Source organism: Vidua chalybeata, chromosome 1, assembly GCF_026979565.1.
Source record: "Vidua chalybeata isolate OUT-0048 chromosome 1, bVidCha1 merged haplotype, whole genome shotgun sequence".
Taxonomy (NCBI): domain Eukaryota; kingdom Metazoa; phylum Chordata; class Aves; order Passeriformes; family Viduidae; genus Vidua; species Vidua chalybeata.
In genome coordinates, this window is record NC_071530.1 from 16,830,200 (window position 1) to 16,849,113 (window position 18,914).

Genomic DNA, 18,914 nt, shown 5'->3' on the forward strand with positions numbered 1-18,914 from the left:
AGGGATCTCTGTATTAATTATAGAGGAAGTTTGCAGAATCACAAACTGCATATCAGCAACTGAAATGTCTCTAAAAATTCCAAGAATGGTGTACCTAATTCAAAATGTAGCTTCAGGGTTCTATCTCGATGGTCTAAGGGATTCACAAGAAAACTTGACCTTTCAAGAGGGGTAGAAGATACTGGGACATATAATTTAGAAAAACCCATCACAGAACCACTCAGCAAAAGTCTTAAATGATGAAAAAGACTTGTAAAGGAAGCGGAAATAAATTGTTCTCCAGTTTCACAGTAAGGGGTAATGAATTTACGTGGCAGCAATGCAGACATAAGTTGGACAGCAGAAGAAACTTCCTAATGAAAGAGTTTTTTGAACACTGATGGGGCACTGGTATAATTCCCCATCTTTAGTGGCTGGTAACAGGAATGGTAGAGGGAGACCTGGCTTTCCACTCTTTGCAGTGAGTTATGCTATGCTGGTGAAATGCAACTCAGCTGGAGATGAGGTTCAGAGGAGGCTCTTTGTAGCTGGTGTCTTATGTAAGGTGTAAGGTATTTTCCATCAGCTGATGGGCAGTATTTGCCTCTTCCCAGGCCACCTCCTCCAGCACTGCACAGAGCCAACATGGTTTCCCATGTAAGACATCAGTGCTCACCGTACCCTTTGGAAGAGCTCAGAAGGAGGTGGGAGCTCCTGCTTTCCCAAGGCAGGTTCAGGTGAGCAGTGCCATCCTGCTGCAGTGTACCAGCAGCTCCTCCTGTGTTTGCGCAGCACGTGCAGCCAGTGACCTTGTGCGGGAAGGAAGGAAGTATGCTGCTGCTCAGTGAATGAAGCAGGAAGCAGGGCCTGCACTCTCTGTCTGGCTGATTACAAAGAACAGAACTAAGAAAGGTTGATGGTGTGTAGGAGATAGTAGAAAGAATGAAGCTGGGTCCTGGTTAGAAACAGTGGGAACAAGCTTGGTGCAGGACTTTGAGGAACTAAGGGGAAGAGCACTGAGTTGCATTACATACCAGTTTTGTTTTGGGTCTTCTATAATACAGTCAGTTCATTTACCTGGTGACATTTAAGAAAAATACACTCCTGCTATTGCTTTTTTTTTTTTTTTAATGATGGATAATAATTTTTCAATTTACTTTTGATATGTAAGGCACTGCCAACATTCCCATGTCTGGACTGAAGAGACAACTGTTGAGAACTAACCCAGATGACCTCTTCTACTTCCTTCCAGCCCTACCATTCCACAATCCCCAACTAACATTATCAGGTGTCTTACCTTTCCTGCATAATGATAAATTCCAAAGGTTAGATCTACTCTTTTGGGTCTCCAAAAATATTTTGATTTCAAATTATCTTCAAATTTTTCTGAAAGGAAACACATAGCTTATCTTAGTGGAGTTACTGTACAATCATTCTCTTCTGAAGCTGTATCCCTCCAAGAAGATTTCCTGACTTCTCAGCCAATGCAGAGGCACAAAACAGACACTGATGTTTGCAAGGACAGAGATACCATAATGGTCTTGTAATAAAAGACATTGGATAGAGAATATGGGAGCTCTTGGACAAGTTACTTTGTTCCCATTTTTTTAATGTGTGACCTCAGAAAATCATAGAATCATTAAGGTAGGAAAAGAAGTCGAAGATCATTGAGTCTAGCCCTTAATCCAGCACCACTCTGTTCACCACTAAGCCATGTCCCCAGGTGCCACATCCACATATGTTTGCCAGGGCTTGCCTTTCCAAGATTTTTATCTACATATAAGAAAAAATGCAGAAATCTTTCCTAAGGATTACTTGAGGAGTTGTGAGGAAACATTTACTGATTGAGCACTTCTGTACTGCAGGCTAAAAAGCATGAGGATAAAAGAACAACAAGCTCATGTCATTGCTTCAACATAGGCATTGTTACAGGATTTTATTAGGTCTTCTGATTGGGTGTTGGCTAAAACTCTAATTTGACACTTTGCCCATTGAAAAATTAGTAAACCCAGGATTTATCTGCACAGAAATACCACTGAAATAATGAAGTCAATGGTAATTGCAGCTACTCAACAGCACTGAAATATTCAGAATCTGAATTACAATGACTTTAGATGTTTTAATTTTAATATGTGAATAGAAAACATTCAGAAAACATAATTTGCTGAAAGGCACTGAAGCATGATTGCAGTCATTATTCTTAAAAAGTATTAAACTTCTTGCTCAGATACTGCTCATCCAAAATCTCAGAGCCGAGCATGACTGAACTTTGCAAACAGTGTTCCTGGTCTATGAACCTAGAGTTTTAACTCACTTTGATCTTTACTTTTCAAGCTCTGCAGCAAAAAATTCCTGAAGCAGGAATTCCTGGATCAGCAGTTCAGGTTCATTTGCACTTTTGATGTTTCCTTATGAACTTCAAGGACACAACCATCCCAGCATTCATGTCTCCCTCAAACATACTGTGACACTGAAATGGGGGCTCACTAAAAGCACAACTAGTGTGTAGTCTGAACTGTACGTGCCAAACGGAAATCAAACAGAAGACAAGCTGTAAAACTGTAAAATGAACCATATACTTACCTACAAGTGTCTGATCTGTTGCTTGTGGGAATCGACTTTCCTCATCCAGCAGAGACAATAAACCCATTGGTTTCTGCAGGAACATATCTAGGAGGGGCCTGTTGTCCTCGTATTCTATAACTCTTGCATCAACACCTTCGTAAAGGTATTCATTCTGCAGCAAGAAACAGAAGGCATGCTTTGTCTGTGTATACAGAAACACTTCAGAAAATAATTCTCAAACTGTCAATTGTAGCAAATTAAAACTGCATTGAGAAAGTATGCCTCAGGGCTAAAGCCATCAAGGTTTTGCAGAAACAAATGTCAGCTGGGATTTTGGTTTTGAATATGTAAGTTCAATACTCCTATGGCATATTTGGTTAAGTAAGATAATTTACAGGAATGGCAAGAATTAAAGAAACAGAGTTGAAGAAGATAAAGTATATTGTTTGCAAATAGAGACCTCAGGGTCTATTTATTTCCCTGGTCTGAAATGTAGAAAATTTCTTAACCATTTAGAGCTATATTTACATTCCCAACTCATTGCTTAAATCCAAGTGATGGCTAAGATTTACAAAAGTGACTACAAGTTCCAGTGGCTTTACTTGTTTGATCACTCTCCTCAAACACCTAGAAAAATTCTTAAGTGGAGAAAAAAGGTGCACATACTTTCTAAAATTAAAGAACTGTATACATACTTCCTAAGAATTAAATAAATTGTCTCAGATTTGCCTCTAACACATTTTCACTCCTTTTAAGGAACTAGGGAAAGCTATTCCCCAAGATTTAAAAACAACAAAAAAGCTGGCGGAGTGGACTTTTTTTTTTTTTTTTTTTTTTTTTGGTTTGGTCTGGCTGTTTTTTTCCTGAAGACTGCAAACATCTCTGGATTCCTCCCAGACTAAGAAAAAAACAAATAACAAATGTGTCCACAGTGTGTTGAGATGGTTGTATCCTGACTATAATTTAGATTATAGCTGGAGAATACATGAATGACCTTCCTTAATCCTTTAGCAAGGCAGAGGACAGCTGTAGATTTACCAAGAGAAGGTTGCTCTAGGGACTACCACTCCCCACTATTTTTGCTTGAATTTGGTAAAGCAATAGCAGTTTTCTACCACACAATGCTCCTGTTTGTGCCAGGGATGCCTTCAGTCCTGTGCAGGCTGTACTGTGAAACACAGAGCTTTTGTTCTACTTTAAAAATCATCCCTCTGCCAAAGGATAGGACTTATTGAGTGTTGTATTCATGTATAGTGTCAACATCACAGTTTTGCCATCCTGAATTCATTGTGAGAAGAGTGTCACAAAAATGAATGATGGCTAATATTAATGAGTTCAAAGACCTCTAACCTTAGAAGACCTCTCCTTATGTGTCATTCACTTGAGTCTGAATGAGTGAAGAAGGCAGCACACTGAGCATTTAAAAAAGTTCACTTTCATATACAGCAGAAAAGCACCTGTTTCATACCTCTTAATCTCAGAGAAACAACAAAAGGCATAAAATCAATAAGACTGGTCTAAAAATACAGGCACAAATAAAAATCTGCTGATCCATTTGAAAGAGGACACAAAATATATACCTAAACCCTTCCAGTATCCAGACTGATGTAATTTCCCAGGACACTTTTCACTCTAAGGATAGGCTATAATTCAGTTTATATGCCACATAAGGGTGTAATCAGTAGAAGCTCACCTACAGCCCCATGAGGACTCCTCATTTGAGACAAATAACATTAATCTCATTGCGTCTCCCCTAAAGCAGTGGACAGGTGGAGTTTTGCTTTTTAATTTAATCAATGACCTGAGTAGCAGGACAAGACAGGACAGTAATAAATGTATCACTGATATAGGTGAGAAGTTAATTATATACCTGTAGGAGCTGGTGGCAGAAAGGGAATGAGTCTGTGTTATCTCCCAGAGATAACACGGCAGTAGGGGCAGTTTAACTGAGGGCTACAGCTACACATTGACACATGGAACCAGCTGTTACTGCTTAGGATTATCTAGAGTAACATTATCAAGGGGGCAAGGGGAAGAGACTGCTCAGGATGGTCTATCCAAGGAGAGTGTTTCTGTGACACTTGGACATCCTCAAACAAGCTCTCACAACCAACCTGTCTAATCATACCTTTTCCAACTTCAAATGCTGGTGAGAGAGGCTGGTGTAGAGAGCTGATTAAAGTGTTCTCCTTGAAAAAGAAAGGAACTCTTAGTAGCTGTACTACTATGCTATAACAGCAACACCTGCTCCCCTCCCTACCCAGGCAGCACACTGGGCCTGACCTCTAAGCCTGCAGTGCATGTGACCACTCAGTTTGTGTCCTTTGTGTCTTGACAACTGAATGAATGTCAGCCCTGACAGTTTTGGTAATGCTGCCATCTCCCCAGCAGGATATGAAGGAGTTCACTCCACCACTTCCCACGGGCTCCTGAAGGAAAGCTGATGACCAAGCCAGGCACCACTGTGACAGATGACTCAGAAATTATACTGTACTACATTTTCTGATGCAGTGCTGGTTTCAACCACATCATTAGGATACAAGCAGCAAGTATAAAAGCTTTAATGATGGACATCATAAAACTGTAATGAAACAGGTCTTATTTGAATTAATAAGATTAATCAGCTACAGGATTTTGTAATCCCCTGTGATGTTTTTGACAAGAAAGCTCCACAAAATAGATATTTCTTGAAATTCTAAAGTATCCATTACTTTTTAATTAATCCATTAGAAAGTATTCCTGTGAATGGGATGTCAAAAAGAATAATTGAGTTACACTCAATCTCATCTTAGTATTACATGGTATCTTTCCTATGATCAAAACTATGCAACATTAGCTTGTACCACCTGGTTTCAATGGAAACAAAAGAATTACAAAATGCATTAGGAAATGGTCTTCATGTTTAATAAAGTAATGCCATTTTACCAAGAACATTTTATGATGACATTTTGGTTTAAATGGGGACACCAGAGACTTATTCACAAGGGACCTTTTTCCAGCTGAAAGTAGAAGATAAATTGTCATGAGAATGTAAAATAAACATTGCATACATTTAATGCAAAAACTGTCATCCTTCCAACTAATGGCAAACTTGCTACTTTCCAAAATGTTTTAGCTATCTGCCATTAAACCTTTTACTTCTTATGGGGGAATGACAAATGAGAAAGGAATGGGAAGGTTGTCTTGCTGGACAATGTGACCTGCAGATCATGGAGCTGACAGAAATTAACATACATCAGTATCTAATAGGTAAGGGGAACACCTTGAAGGACAGGACTGAAGGTCCAAAAATTCTGCTTTGCTTTATATTAACCAAAAAAAACCCTTGTGCTAGCAAAACAAAAAGCAGTGACTAAGTTGAGAGGCCACATTCTCTCCTCAGTCAGTAGAGATAGGGATATATCTATTTGTCTCCACTGACTAGTGGGAATCTACACTATCTTTATCTTAAACTATATACCCACTTCAGTCTTTCTGTTAAATTAGTGAAAGGAGATTGCATTCAGGCCTAAAAGCCTTTATTCTTAAATGCAAACATTAAGTCAACAATAAAGAATAAATTCTCTTAATTTTGACTTGAGTTGTCCATGTTGGCCCACAGACACTCCACTCTAGCTGACACCCTGAGCCTCAGGTTGTGATAGTACTACTGTTCCTTTCTTCTACCCCTGTCACTACTGTGACCTTTTTCTTTTTTTTGTAGGTCACACTTCCAAGGAAAGCAAAACTGTGAACATTTTTCAGATTCAGATACAGAAAAGAGGCCACTGGCAATGATAAAACAATGTCACCTGCAACATTCAAAGCACAATCAACCTTATGAGTGTATTTACTACTTGGCTTCATTGGTCAAGTTACCAAAATATGATTCACCTTCTCTGGTGACATAATCACTACTTAGTACTAGCTGAACATGAGTTAATTACAAACTAAACTGTAATCAACTGATTAGGCCTCAGCTTCCCACTGGATATGTCAAGTTTCATCAAATTGCATGTGATATGATATTGAACAGGGCAAAACAGGGAAAGGAATGAAAAGACAATGAATCTGTACATTTTACATCTCTTGTAAAGAGATGTAAAAGAATTTAAATTCTTCAGTCTTCCTTGGGTAGATCTATAGGGTTCAACACAGTGTTGTGTTACAGATTTCTGAGGTAGCACAGGGCAATTTGACATGTCTGTCTGGCACTGCACAGGGCTGTGAAGAGACATTAGCCTGGGTCCCCAGTGACAGTACAGCTCCAGCAGCACAACATTCAAGGCTGAGGGAAAGTCAACACAAAGGTCTTGGTGACTTCTGGCATCAGCCTTCTCATAAACATAACTTCTGTCTTTTAGACTCTAAGACACAAACCCTTGCATATAAAGTAATTTGTAAAGTCAGGCAGATACATCAGCAAAGGGCAGAGGTCATCCTCATGTTTGTTTTACACCAGTGATATTTTTTTATTTTAGTTTACAATTAAAGTACATTATTGCTGTCAACACAGCAGAGTCCTTACAGTGAACAGAAAAGATTCTGAAGCTACCCGCTTTCTCAAAGGCTGTTTTTGTGATGTAAAACTGGGACAACCAAGTAACAAATAAATGAAAAGTGATGTCTTAAAATTACTATGAACCATACCACAAATCATTCTGTGCCATTGGGTTGTAATGCAGAATAACACACTCCTCATTTCCCGTCTCTGAAAGGGGCAGATTTATACCCACACTTGCATGGACTTAAGCTATATAGCTCCTTCTGCACTCCTTTAGTAATATGTTTGGAGACTGCTACAAGATAATATAATGAAGTTTGATTTAATCTGATGTAGTGGTTTGATGTACATTAAGGTAGACAGTCACTTGGTTGGTATTACAGGCTGGATGTGGACACTTGTAATAGAAATATTAGGACTGATATGAATGAAATATGAATGGGAATGTGCATATAAGCACGAGAAAAAATAGTCTTAAAAGAATAGCTGTGTGATAGCCTGTGATTTGAATTAAGAACCTTTGTTCATAACAATAAAGCTGAGGAAAGAGTTCCTTACATCAAGAACAGAAGGCCTTCACTTACATAAAAACACAGTGCAGAGAGTTAGTGAGTGGAAGCTGACAGCAGGAGCATGACTGTGAGGTTATAGCACATCACACACAATTTTCTTATGAGCCCACCAAGGAAATGGACTGTAGGCATAAAAATGTATATGTTCCAAACAAGTAAAGCCAGATAATGACCTTGCTAAAGGTTATGGATGCTGCAGTAAATAAAGCTTTGAGGCAAAGAATGATTGCTAAAGGCTGTAAAAGATATGTCCAAAAGCTATTTCAGTAAGAAGAACCTAACAGACATGATGAAGACTTGCCAGATGGTGTCCATTATTCTGTATGTCACTCACAAATATTCTTAGCCAGACCATTTGAACACACACACACACACTCACACATACCATGGTGCATTCTATGTATCTGTGAGTCCATGAAATTTGTGAGAGAATGAATGGAAATGGATAAAATTGATGTACTTAGAAATTCTGTAAATGAAGATTACCTTCCCCTTCTATGGATTCTATAGAGGAGTTGTACTAATTTCCTACAGGGAGAAATGGGCAAACTCTATATTGTCAAAATAAGAAGTTAATTTTCCCCCCCATCTGCTCAGTAGCAGAATAATCACCGTGACCATGGTGCAGCAAAGCACATGCAAGGCAGCAAACTGTTCCTCCTATATGGTGACACCACAAACCTCTGCAGTAATATAGGTCTGGCCAAAAAGTTCTGTAATGGGATACCTAGAAATAAGTAAAGGTAGATTACACTGAACTTGACTCTAATTAAAAAAGAGAAGTAACCTTAAGACAATATTTGGGTGTACAGGAATAGGGCTAGGAAAGCCAAGGCCGATCCCTCAGCAACAAAAGGCAACTAGGGAGAATGTGGTCCTGCTGCTGAACAAGTTTGTGGATGACATGGGAAAGGATAAGATATTCAATGCCTTCTTTGCATTGATCTTGACTGATAAAAAAAAATCCCAGGTCCCTGAGACCAGAGGAATAGTCTGAAGCAAGGAAGACTTAACACAGGTGGATCAAGGCGAACACTGAAGCAAAGTGGACATATGCAAGTCCATGAGACCTGGTCAGTGCCTGGGTTTGACAGGAATAAATATTGTTGCTGCAGTCTGTGCTATTTCCATCTCCCAGCTGTTAGAAACAGCAATAGCCAAGTGACCTTCTTTTGTGAACTTGTGTACTTTGCAAGGAAGATGCCAAAGTAATTACAGTAGATCTAGTTAAATTTTCTCTGGTTTTTGGATGATATTAAAACCAAGAAAACACTTGTGTCAATAATCTTGCACATAAATCTATAAAAACAGCTACAAGATACAAGACTGCAAGACAACATTTCCTGAAATAATTGGGAAGAGGATAAAATATTGAGCCATTAAAAATTGTTATATTACACATAAATATATTCATTTCTAGACTGACACATGCTTGTATATGCATGTACACACCTGCATACATAGACATATTCCAAACTTGTATCTGTCTCATCCTTAAAACAAACAGTGATTAACACTGACAAAATACTCTGTTTCCACTTACAATTAAAATTACAATTCAGGAGAATTTTCATCCATGTATCATAAACATCACTGAGAATTCTGAAATATTTCAATTTTCAGCAAGATCATTTTTTCCCCCTCAACACGTTATTTCTTCAAGTAACAATATTGAATGATGATTTAAAGGTGGTTAATTTAAATCTGGAATTATTTACAAAGTTGAGATTATTTTTTTGAGGTTTTAACCTCTCCTTTTCAAATTAATGAACTTTTATATTGACAATGTTATTCCTTTTCTCTGCTTTAAAATAAATTATTTAATTAAATTCATCATTATTTAGCTGAGATGATCTAGTTTCTCAAGAAGAACAAAACAGTTGTGAGATTTGCAGTTTTTAATAAGGCAATTTCAGTGATCATTAAGCTTATTAGTAAACTATTATGAACCCTACACTTTCAAAATTTTGTTATCACTCATTTACTTTTTTACTATTGAATCATACATTACAACACTCATCATTCCTCAAGAAAACAACATTGCATTTGCATCAATCAGATTATCACAGTGCACAGTGTTATGTTGCTTAGTTACTGTAAATTTCAAGTTTAATGCATTTTATATTGGCATTTTACTTGCAAATAACAAGCACTGCTTCATGGAAAACATACTTAAAACCATTTTTTATAAACTGCTATTTACAAGCTATCATGGAGAAGGAACAATGTTGTTTCTTGAGACAAGTTTTTATATGTTTTATGTGAAAGCTTTATATGTTTTATGTGTTTAATAATACTAAAGATTCATCAAAATAACCAACACATACCTGTTCCCAGGCAAAGACATGTTGATTGAAGTAGAACTGAATTTGTTCATTGGCAATGTTGATACACAGTTGTTCAAAAGAATTTTTTTTGAAATTCTCAAAGCCAAAGATGTCAAGAATTCCAATATTCAAGCCATCATCATTTTCACTGCAAAGATGAAATATACTTTTCATTGTTGTATCTTTATTTTTCATTAACTACCTTCATTACTATTTCACAAAAGAAAATCATGGGCCAAATCTGTACACCAGTTAGACAGGATAAGTTTTACTGAACCAGAGATCTCTTAAAGTGACAATAATTGTTAGTTTGAAATACATAAACGCAGATCAATTCAAAGATTACTATAATGCAGAACAGATATACTAAATCACACAATAACCAAGTCAACTGATAAGTGAATAGGGGATTTACAATTTTATTTTTACACTAATATTTGTAAGTTATTATTCTAAAAAGCTGACTACAGTACAGAAAGAACATGCAGTTCTTTTTGTTTCTCTTGTAATAACACAGGCTTTAGTCACCAGTATCCTAAAATTAAAGACTGTTGTCATTAAATATTATTTCTTCATATTATTTACTCATAACAATTAAAATTGCTTAGTTTAACATTAAAGTAAAAAGAATGACTAGCTAGATCCTTTATGCAGCTAAATAACTTTATGCACTGGGATGTGGTATGAATTTAAATTGCCAGTTAAATTCCAGAGAAGCATTGGAAAAACTTTGGTTTGATATTTTAAGTAGGACATACTCAAGATATGTGATCACTTCTGCAACTGGAAGAAAGCTCTAATATTTATTTGCTGAAGCAAAAAATTAAGAGGATATAATTTTATAACAAACTGAGAACTGACATTAGTGACCTTTCTAGGCAAGTAAAATATAAATCACATTCTTTCTATAAAACCTCTTTGAGGGGCTATCTGTAATCATTTTTTAAATAAATATCTAGGAAATCAGAAATTAAGAATCAGCCTCAAGACACTCATGAATAGTACTTAAACTTCTTTGTGAAGTCCATCTCAAAAAAGGAAGCGTTTCATTGTGGAGGGATCTGAATTTGGTGACTATTTAATCTGTGTCAGAATTACATTTATGTTGAATAGACTGCTAAAATTTATCTTCCCCATTCCTTTTTCAGAGCTAATTACATAAAAATAGAAAATGCAAATTATTTTACTACCACAAAATCAAGTAAAATTTGTTTTTTATTTTTTTTTTTATAGTGAGCATTCAGGTTGAATTTTCTCCCTCTTCACCAGCATACTAAGTATTCAGTTTGAAAAGGGCTCTGTAACAGACAACTGAGAGAGGCACACAGGCTAGAAGTGCCAACCCATCTATCATGGATTTTATCCCATCACTTACTGATTAAAGTTTTGTTTATTGTTGCTCTGCCATAACCAAATACTTAAAAATTTAGGCAAATTTAATGATTGCAGCCTTAGCTCTCCTCTGATGTTTAAAAGAAAAAATCCAGGAAATCTGCAGATCCAGGAGATCTGCAAACCAAAGCTATTTGCTATTGATACGGCATTTAAAATGTCACCTTGTAAGTGTAAAGTGGACAATACCTTCAGTAAATATGCTTAAAAACTATTCCCATTCATATATGAAACCATGCTCATAACAACAGTGACAAAAGCAACAGCATCAGTGTAAATAAGGGCAGAATTTGACATATGTAATCAACATGATGAATATCAAAAGTTTACTCTGAAAAAATGCAAAAGAAAAAGCGTTGAAAGTTAAAAGGTTTAAAAATACAAAGGAAAAAAAAAATTAGATGATAAAGATCAACAGGAAAACACCAGATGCTTTTCCAACCATATCTACTGTATTTTCACTACATACTATGAACAGGACAAACTATTTTTGACATGGTGGGGTCATAAACAAAAAAGTAGCAGAGAAAAAAACCAACTTCACTACACTAAATGCTCTAGTGTAAGACAATATTATTACCACAGGAAAAAAAATACTCCTTTATTCTGCAAAATCTCCTTTTACCTTAAATGCTTGTCAGGTTTGAGTAAAGTGTTGATGCGATTGACTATCCAGCTGAAGAGGCGTCCATACAGTGCTTTGGCCATAGCATCTCTGACATCAGTGGCTTTTTCCACAGTGTTGGGACGAATAATTGTTTCTCCTCGAGTCACTACACAGTGAGAGGTGAGGGCCTCTTGCAGTTCATCTGCCTGAATACACAGCAGGGATGCACCTAGGAAGGAATGTCACAGGCATTGCCCAGAGACAGATTTTGGAAGGTGACTATGTTAGAAGTACCCAAGTTGTGAGGTGTGATTACCCCTCTCAGTTATAACCCAGTCATACAAGTCACTACTGTTCTCTTTTTGCTCCAAAAAAGGGGTGCTTCTTTCCCTGTTCCACAATATTTTTCTATGGCAAGAAAACATACAAGAAGATGGTGTGAAGACTTCATTATCTCCCCAGGTGTAATTACTGAGAAAGTGTAGCAAATTTCTGGAGAACCTTTGCCCCTCTGCCTCCTCTACCTCCTAGCAGCTTATAATGTAAGGAATCCCTTCCAAAGAATTAGTGAGACACATTTCCACAGGCAAATGTGGGGAACATGTAATGAGCAACTGAGAAAGAAACTGGGAAAAAACTACTCAATGTGTTAATGAGGTTGTCCATCAAATGTTCAAATAACCTTGGAAAAATTCCAAAGATTTTTTCAGGCATCTGCAGTATTAGTCATGTTTCCTGTATGCCAGTGCACTGGTTACTCAAATAAGATGCACAACATGGAAATTTTTTTCTTTTCTGCATTTGAATTCAGGTGGGCTTAGAATTAATCTACTTTCAGTTTTTCATTATTCTTGCAAAATTTCCATGTGAATACAGTTTTCATTGATACCTCTCTTACAATAAAATAAATTTGCTATGAAAACACTAAAGAAGAAAAAAAGTTAAGAAAAAACACTCACAGTTCTCAAGGGCTACAGGATTGGAAATGTTGCTCTTGTCAATCATATGTTCAGATACTACTGCAGAAAATTCAATGTTACCCACATTTAAAATGGCAGCCAGAACACTGTACACACTTCCAAGTTCCTGAAAAGTATATTTAAAAAAATGCAATACTTAATAGCCAGGTAATTCGTCTCTGTGGTTTGTGCCATGGGCATACGCGTGTGTGTTGCTTCCTGCTGTCTGCCACGTGTCCACTACTTCTAGGAGTGCTGTTCCAGCAATTATTCCCATTCTGTACTTAGCAAAGTCTTTCAAGAGTAAAACAGTCAAAGAGGGCTAGACAAACCATAGCCTAGCCTTTCTTCTGTACTTGTTGACAGGACAGGATTGACAGGAAGCAAGGAAAGCAAAAACAGTGGTGTGCTTGCCCTCTTACATAGAAAGAATTCAGAGGTTATTTATATCTGCCCTTCACTGTGTCTGCAGGTGCAAACATGTCTAAAGATTTAATATCTAGATCAACAAAAAATATTAAAAAATCTGTATTGGTGTTTCTTGCATCATGAACACAAAGGCACTCCAAATAATTGGTCTATATCATCTCCCACCAATGTCATCAGAAAAAGTTTCACTGGGAGAAGAGTGAGGCCTCACATCTCCAATTTGGCGAAGTACTTTATCCTTCAAAATGTCACTTAGGAACCCACCAAAGCATCTTAATATGGACTTTGCTTAAACAAATCTAGATTTCAAATTATTTAGGAGGTTCTGCCATGGCTTAGTTGGTAAGGTGGTGTTAGATCATAGGTTGGACTTGATGATCTCAAAGGTCTTTTCCAACCTAGTTAATCCTGTGATTCTGTGAAAAGGGACTCTGTCATGAAAACAGCTGTTATTACTCTGGTGATTATCAGTGAAGTGATATACAGTAAATATACACAAATACATTTGTTTCAAATAATACTTGGAATTAGTAAAATAATGCTTTTGTTGCAGATTGGACTTAGATTTTAACTGCAAATTTTCATCTGAACAGTGAATGGTTATTATTATACGTGATGATCTGAGTGTTTTTTACTCAGAAAATTCTAGGTGTACCTGTAAAGCAGACTAGCAGTCTGTGACACTGTATTTTGAGGCATAGCATGTTTTATAAATAGCAGGTTGAAAACTTTTGTAGTAGTTTTATAAGAAGCAGTTTTAAAAATCTGAAAATCTGATTGGTATTTTATAACTGTGAGCTTTTTATAATTGCACAGCATTTTATCTATATTATTCAATACTTTGCTGGTACCATGTCAGGCATCATTTACTCAGATAAAATCTCTAATTGCTCTAGAATACTTGAGCTTGTTTTCAACACTTTCAGAAGTTAATCTAGCAGTTAATAAATAGTGATTCCAGTGACAGCAAGACAAACTGGATAAGCTCACTCTAAAAAATTCTGCTGAGGATAATTGGCACACAGTTTACTTAGGATTAAGCACTCATTTTCATCTTAAGCTTAGGGACACAGTTGAAATGCAAAGAAATGGATTGCTTAACTTCTGCCATCATGCTGTACAATATGTATAGCTGCTGACATTTTTCTGCCCTTTTCCAGCGTGTTTGAAATCTGGCTTGATCTGTCTCATACAACATAATTATTGTTCCCCTCAGGCAGTTCTTTCTTAATAATTTTGCTGTGCAGCCTGAAATAAAACTGTGATTTTAAGACAGGGAGTACTGACAGTTACTTTTAAAGCCTGTCAGTCAGTTAAAAGCAAATTTCAAAGAAATAAAGCTTTGTTTAGGTCTCGGTTTTAAGATTTCTTTTCTGTCCATGGCTTTCTGCTAATAAAACACTGAACATGCTTATACAGAAATTCCTCTGTGCACTGGGATGAATGTCAAAGCTTAAGGCTGAATTACTAAAAAGTGAATTTAGTAAAGGAATTCAATGTCCTATGGGACATTTTTTTCACTGAAAAAAAATTTGTCTTTGCACATGTATCCAGTATCAGAACCTCAGTGGGGGAAGAAGACTCTTCCTTCACTCCTGCAAGCACAGCCTCAGACACGTTAATTCACCCTGAGAAAGATGCAAGGCAGGCTGACATGGCTGGGGCTCACAAGTAGCCACAAGCAGATTGCCTATGGCACTCAGCCTGCTTCTGAAACTGCAGGGTTCTACAGGTAGATAATTCTTCACAGAATCAGCTCCCAGTGGCTTGCTGAGTTAATCAAGTGAAGATCCATGCTAGAACTGCACAGTGCAGCCAGTGACCTGGTTCTAACTGCATCTTCAATGTACATGGCAGGCCTCTTTTGGATGATCAAGATTATTGTTTCTACCCATCCAAGTGAACAAAAGAACTGGAAACAAAAACAGACTTGCTGCTTTTCATGCTTTAAATTAGGACTTATCAAGGTCTCTGGTGCTGTGACAAAACTGCTAACAGTGCTGAACCATGAATGTCCTTTCATGCTGCTTCTGAAAGGTGAAAGCACAAGTGAAAGGATGTGATAGTACAGGTGTGATATTACTAAATACAGTTGTGAATAACATGTAGAGGAGAAAGAGACTGTGAATACCACTGCTACTACAACCTAATGCAAAGTGACTCTGGAGGAACAAAATAGGTGAATACATCTGTTCTGCTAGCTATTTCATTTCAAATATTTACATTGAGGGAAGCCAGAAACAGTCAACTGAAGTGAGCAATTTTCTGTGAAAAGCTTCTTACCACATACAGTTTTGTCAGAGAAATGAAAACATACATCCATTCTGCAGCACTAGTGCTATATTTCATGGATACTGTATGGATCATACCTCTACTATTCATATTGTTTATAAATAAAGTCAGAGATAAATGACACCTGTGATGCACCACTTCTCGTAAGGCAAAACTAGGTCACAGGATGAGATTTCTTTCCTTTATAAATCCAGTCTTTTTTAGATTTTAATTCTACCAAAGACTGGCTGAGGAGAGGAGTTTAACAGCTAGCTGAGATCATAAAGAAAAAATGGGCTCAGTTACTGTTTAGTGATGAGATTAATCTCCAAAGGGATTTAAGAACTTCATTCAACTTTATCCCTGGAGTTGTGAAAATGTATTGAGTTCATCAATACTCAGATCAGCTCAATGCATTTTTAGAACTCTCACCATGGACTTCCTCTTAAAACTGAGATGAGGCTCATATTCACAGGCCTAAAATTATTGGCTAATAAACAGTTACAACATAATTTTTCATGCATTAAATTTGTTAAAATCTCCCCCCCGCCCCCCCTCAAATTACTCAGCTGTGTTATGTTCACTGATTTCAAGGCCTTGATGGCTAATATAATTTTATTGGTTTACCAATGCCTTGAAACCTTAAAAATTAAATGTTACTATATAACAGTAAGTTGACCATGCAAGATCCTAAAACATAAACACAATATGCTAAAAGAACAAGGGAGATTTGAATGCTTTATATAAGTTTTTCCTGATTAAGGTAGATGGTGAAGTTCACAAACAAAAAGGATTATCAGCACTCACCTCCAGTGTAAAACCTATGACTTTGAAGCACTGTTCTATTAATTCAAACTGAGACTTATAAAAGCTATTGTTCATGAAATCTTGCACTATTCTGAAATGATCATTTTGCAGATATCTGAAAGAGTTGATGGATACAGAGTTAGAATGTAAATGAGGCTGAGAATTCAACACCACGTTTCTTAGTAATCAATTTATGCAAAAATAAACTGCATTACCTGGGAGGTCTATATTCTGGCAGTTTATAATGTGCCAGTTTTTTCTTTTCTGCGAGACCAGCATAAATATAATAAAAAATATGGAAATTTTTCTCTCCTCTGAAACAACAGAAACAACAAACTGGTTTAGTAATACAACCATGCTACATTTATTAATGACACACACACTATTACTAAATGTTATTTTAATAACAGGCAAGACTCACACAAAGTGACAGAGGACTCTGAAAGAAGCTTTATTACACAACTTCCTGTGAACACCCTTTTCATGCCATTGTGTGTTTGTCCTGACACTGCCAGGGTGGCTGCTCAGTGCTAAAGCAGCTCAGTGCTGCTCTGCCCTTGATGCAATTGGTAGATCCTGCGTGAGATCTTGCACATTCCTCACCCACCCACACTGAATGGGCTGCTTAACTTAACTCCAGTTATTTTAAAAAACCTTCTGACTGTGGGAGAGGTATATGCTCTTGGCTCACTGAATGCAGTAGGTCTGTTGTGTCTTTTGGCCCTGAACCAAGAAGCAGACATTCAGCAAAATAAAAAGGCCTTATGACTTGGCATGCTTTGCCTAGATGCTACATGCCCAAACCTAGGACAGAGGTTTGTTACATATTCAAGTGTGCTCCTTATGAGAAGAACTAGGTGAATATTTGCAACCATGACTGAGATGACCTGAGATGCCCAAGTCAGTCACAAGTGAATGGCAAAAAGGAATTGTGTTCACACCCCTATTTTGTGCATGAGCTTAGGTCTATGTCTCAGGGGCACCATTAGAACACAAAACCATAGAATGACTTGGGCTGGGAGGGACTTTAAGGGTCATCTAGTTTCAACTCCCCTGTCATGGGCAGGGACACCTTTCACTAGACCGGGTTGCTCAGAGTCCAGCCTGGCTTTGAACACTTCCAGGGATGAGGCATCTCAGCTTCTCTGGGCAGCTTGTTTCAGTGCCTCACGACCCTCACATTAAAGAATTTCTTTCTAAAATCTAATCTAAACCTACTCTTTCTCAATGTAAACTATTGCCTGTTATCCTGTCACTACATGTTCTTGCAAAAAGTATCTCTCCATCTTTCTTGCAGGTTCCCTTCAGGTGGAAGGTGGCAATTTGGTCACCTCAAAGCCTTCTCTTGTCCAGGCTGAACAATCCCAATTTTCTCAGCCATTCCTTGCAGCAAAGGTGCTCCATCCCTCCAATAATCTTGGTGGCCTTCTATGGAATTTCTCCAACAGGTCCACATTCCTGTAGTGGGGATCCCAGAGCTGGATGCAGCACTGCAGGTGGGGTCTCACCAGAGCAGGGTAAAGGGACAGATTTCCCCCCCTGACCAGCTGCTCATGCTGCTTTTGATGCAGCCCAGTGCATGTTTGGCTTTCTGGGCTGGGAGAGCACATTGCTGGGTCATGTGCAGCCTCTCATCCACCGGAACCCCCAAGTTCTTCTTGACAGGGATCTTTGACCCATAATCCTCTATAAATCCTACTAGATGTTCCAAAATGGAAAAAGACCAGACAAACAAAGAAATAGGCTACAATACTACAGGAAATTTAGAGGAAGTAAATCCAAGTGATATAATTAATAAAATACTTCAAAATCCCACAATGAAACGTATACCTGAACTATTAGTAAGTTTTTAATTGTTTGCACATTCTTATTTTATATATCACATGGGCATTTTTATAAGATTTGTTTAAATAACCCAGGAGGCAATGACAAAAAATCTGGAGTAGTTGTCAGCTAGCTGACAGATTCATAAGCTATTCATATACAACTTTAAAGGAAAAAAAATCCAGTTACCTCATTAATTTTTGTGTTTTAAACCAAGGTGATTTCCTGTATCATAGGCCTACTCTATAACCCCCAAATTAGGTCAAATACAATTTTGATACTTACACTGCCTGGTGGACAACTCTGGATTTTTCAAGGAGATACTCTGAAATCTGAGCTCCTACTACAGTGCCACCACAAGTGAATTTCATTTCCAAATATTTTCCAAATCTGCTTGAATTATCATTGATGATAGTGCCTGCATTCCCAAATGCTTCTACAAGGTTGTTCACCTGGAGAATCTTCTCCTGCAGAGTTCTGTTATTAGCCTGGATATGAAAAAGATATTGCTTCAAATTATCAGTAATTATTCAAATTAATGCTTTTTTAGGTGTTCCTTTAATCTTCTCATTGGTATTGTGAACTCTGACATAATCAGGGCAGCTATTCCCATGGAAATGATATGGAGAAAAAGGCATATATATATATATATATATATATATATATATAATGAAATCTGTGACAATATAGCAATCCTCA

At 37.3% G+C, this 18,914-nt stretch overlaps 1 protein-coding gene across 3 annotated transcripts in view; it reads right to left on the minus strand.

Annotated features, from left to right (window-relative positions):
* The window catches only part of MYO3A (myosin IIIA), a 115,126-nt gene that overhangs the window by 33,297 nt on the left and 62,915 nt on the right, over positions 1-18,914 (minus strand). For all 3 annotated transcript variants that reach the window (XM_053962972.1, XM_053962980.1, XM_053962989.1), the window contains exons 14-21: positions 18,501-18,703; positions 16,607-16,705; positions 16,392-16,506; positions 12,885-13,011; positions 11,944-12,154; positions 9,927-10,074; positions 2,563-2,716; positions 1,277-1,365 (exon numbers count right to left, since the gene is read on the minus strand). In XM_053962972.1, the coding sequence (XP_053818947.1) occupies positions 1,277-1,365; positions 2,563-2,716; positions 9,927-10,074; positions 11,944-12,154; positions 12,885-13,011; positions 16,392-16,506; positions 16,607-16,705; positions 18,501-18,703 (1,146 nt within the window). The remainder of the gene's footprint in view (positions 1-1,276; positions 1,366-2,562; positions 2,717-9,926; positions 10,075-11,943; positions 12,155-12,884; positions 13,012-16,391; positions 16,507-16,606; positions 16,706-18,500; positions 18,704-18,914) is intronic.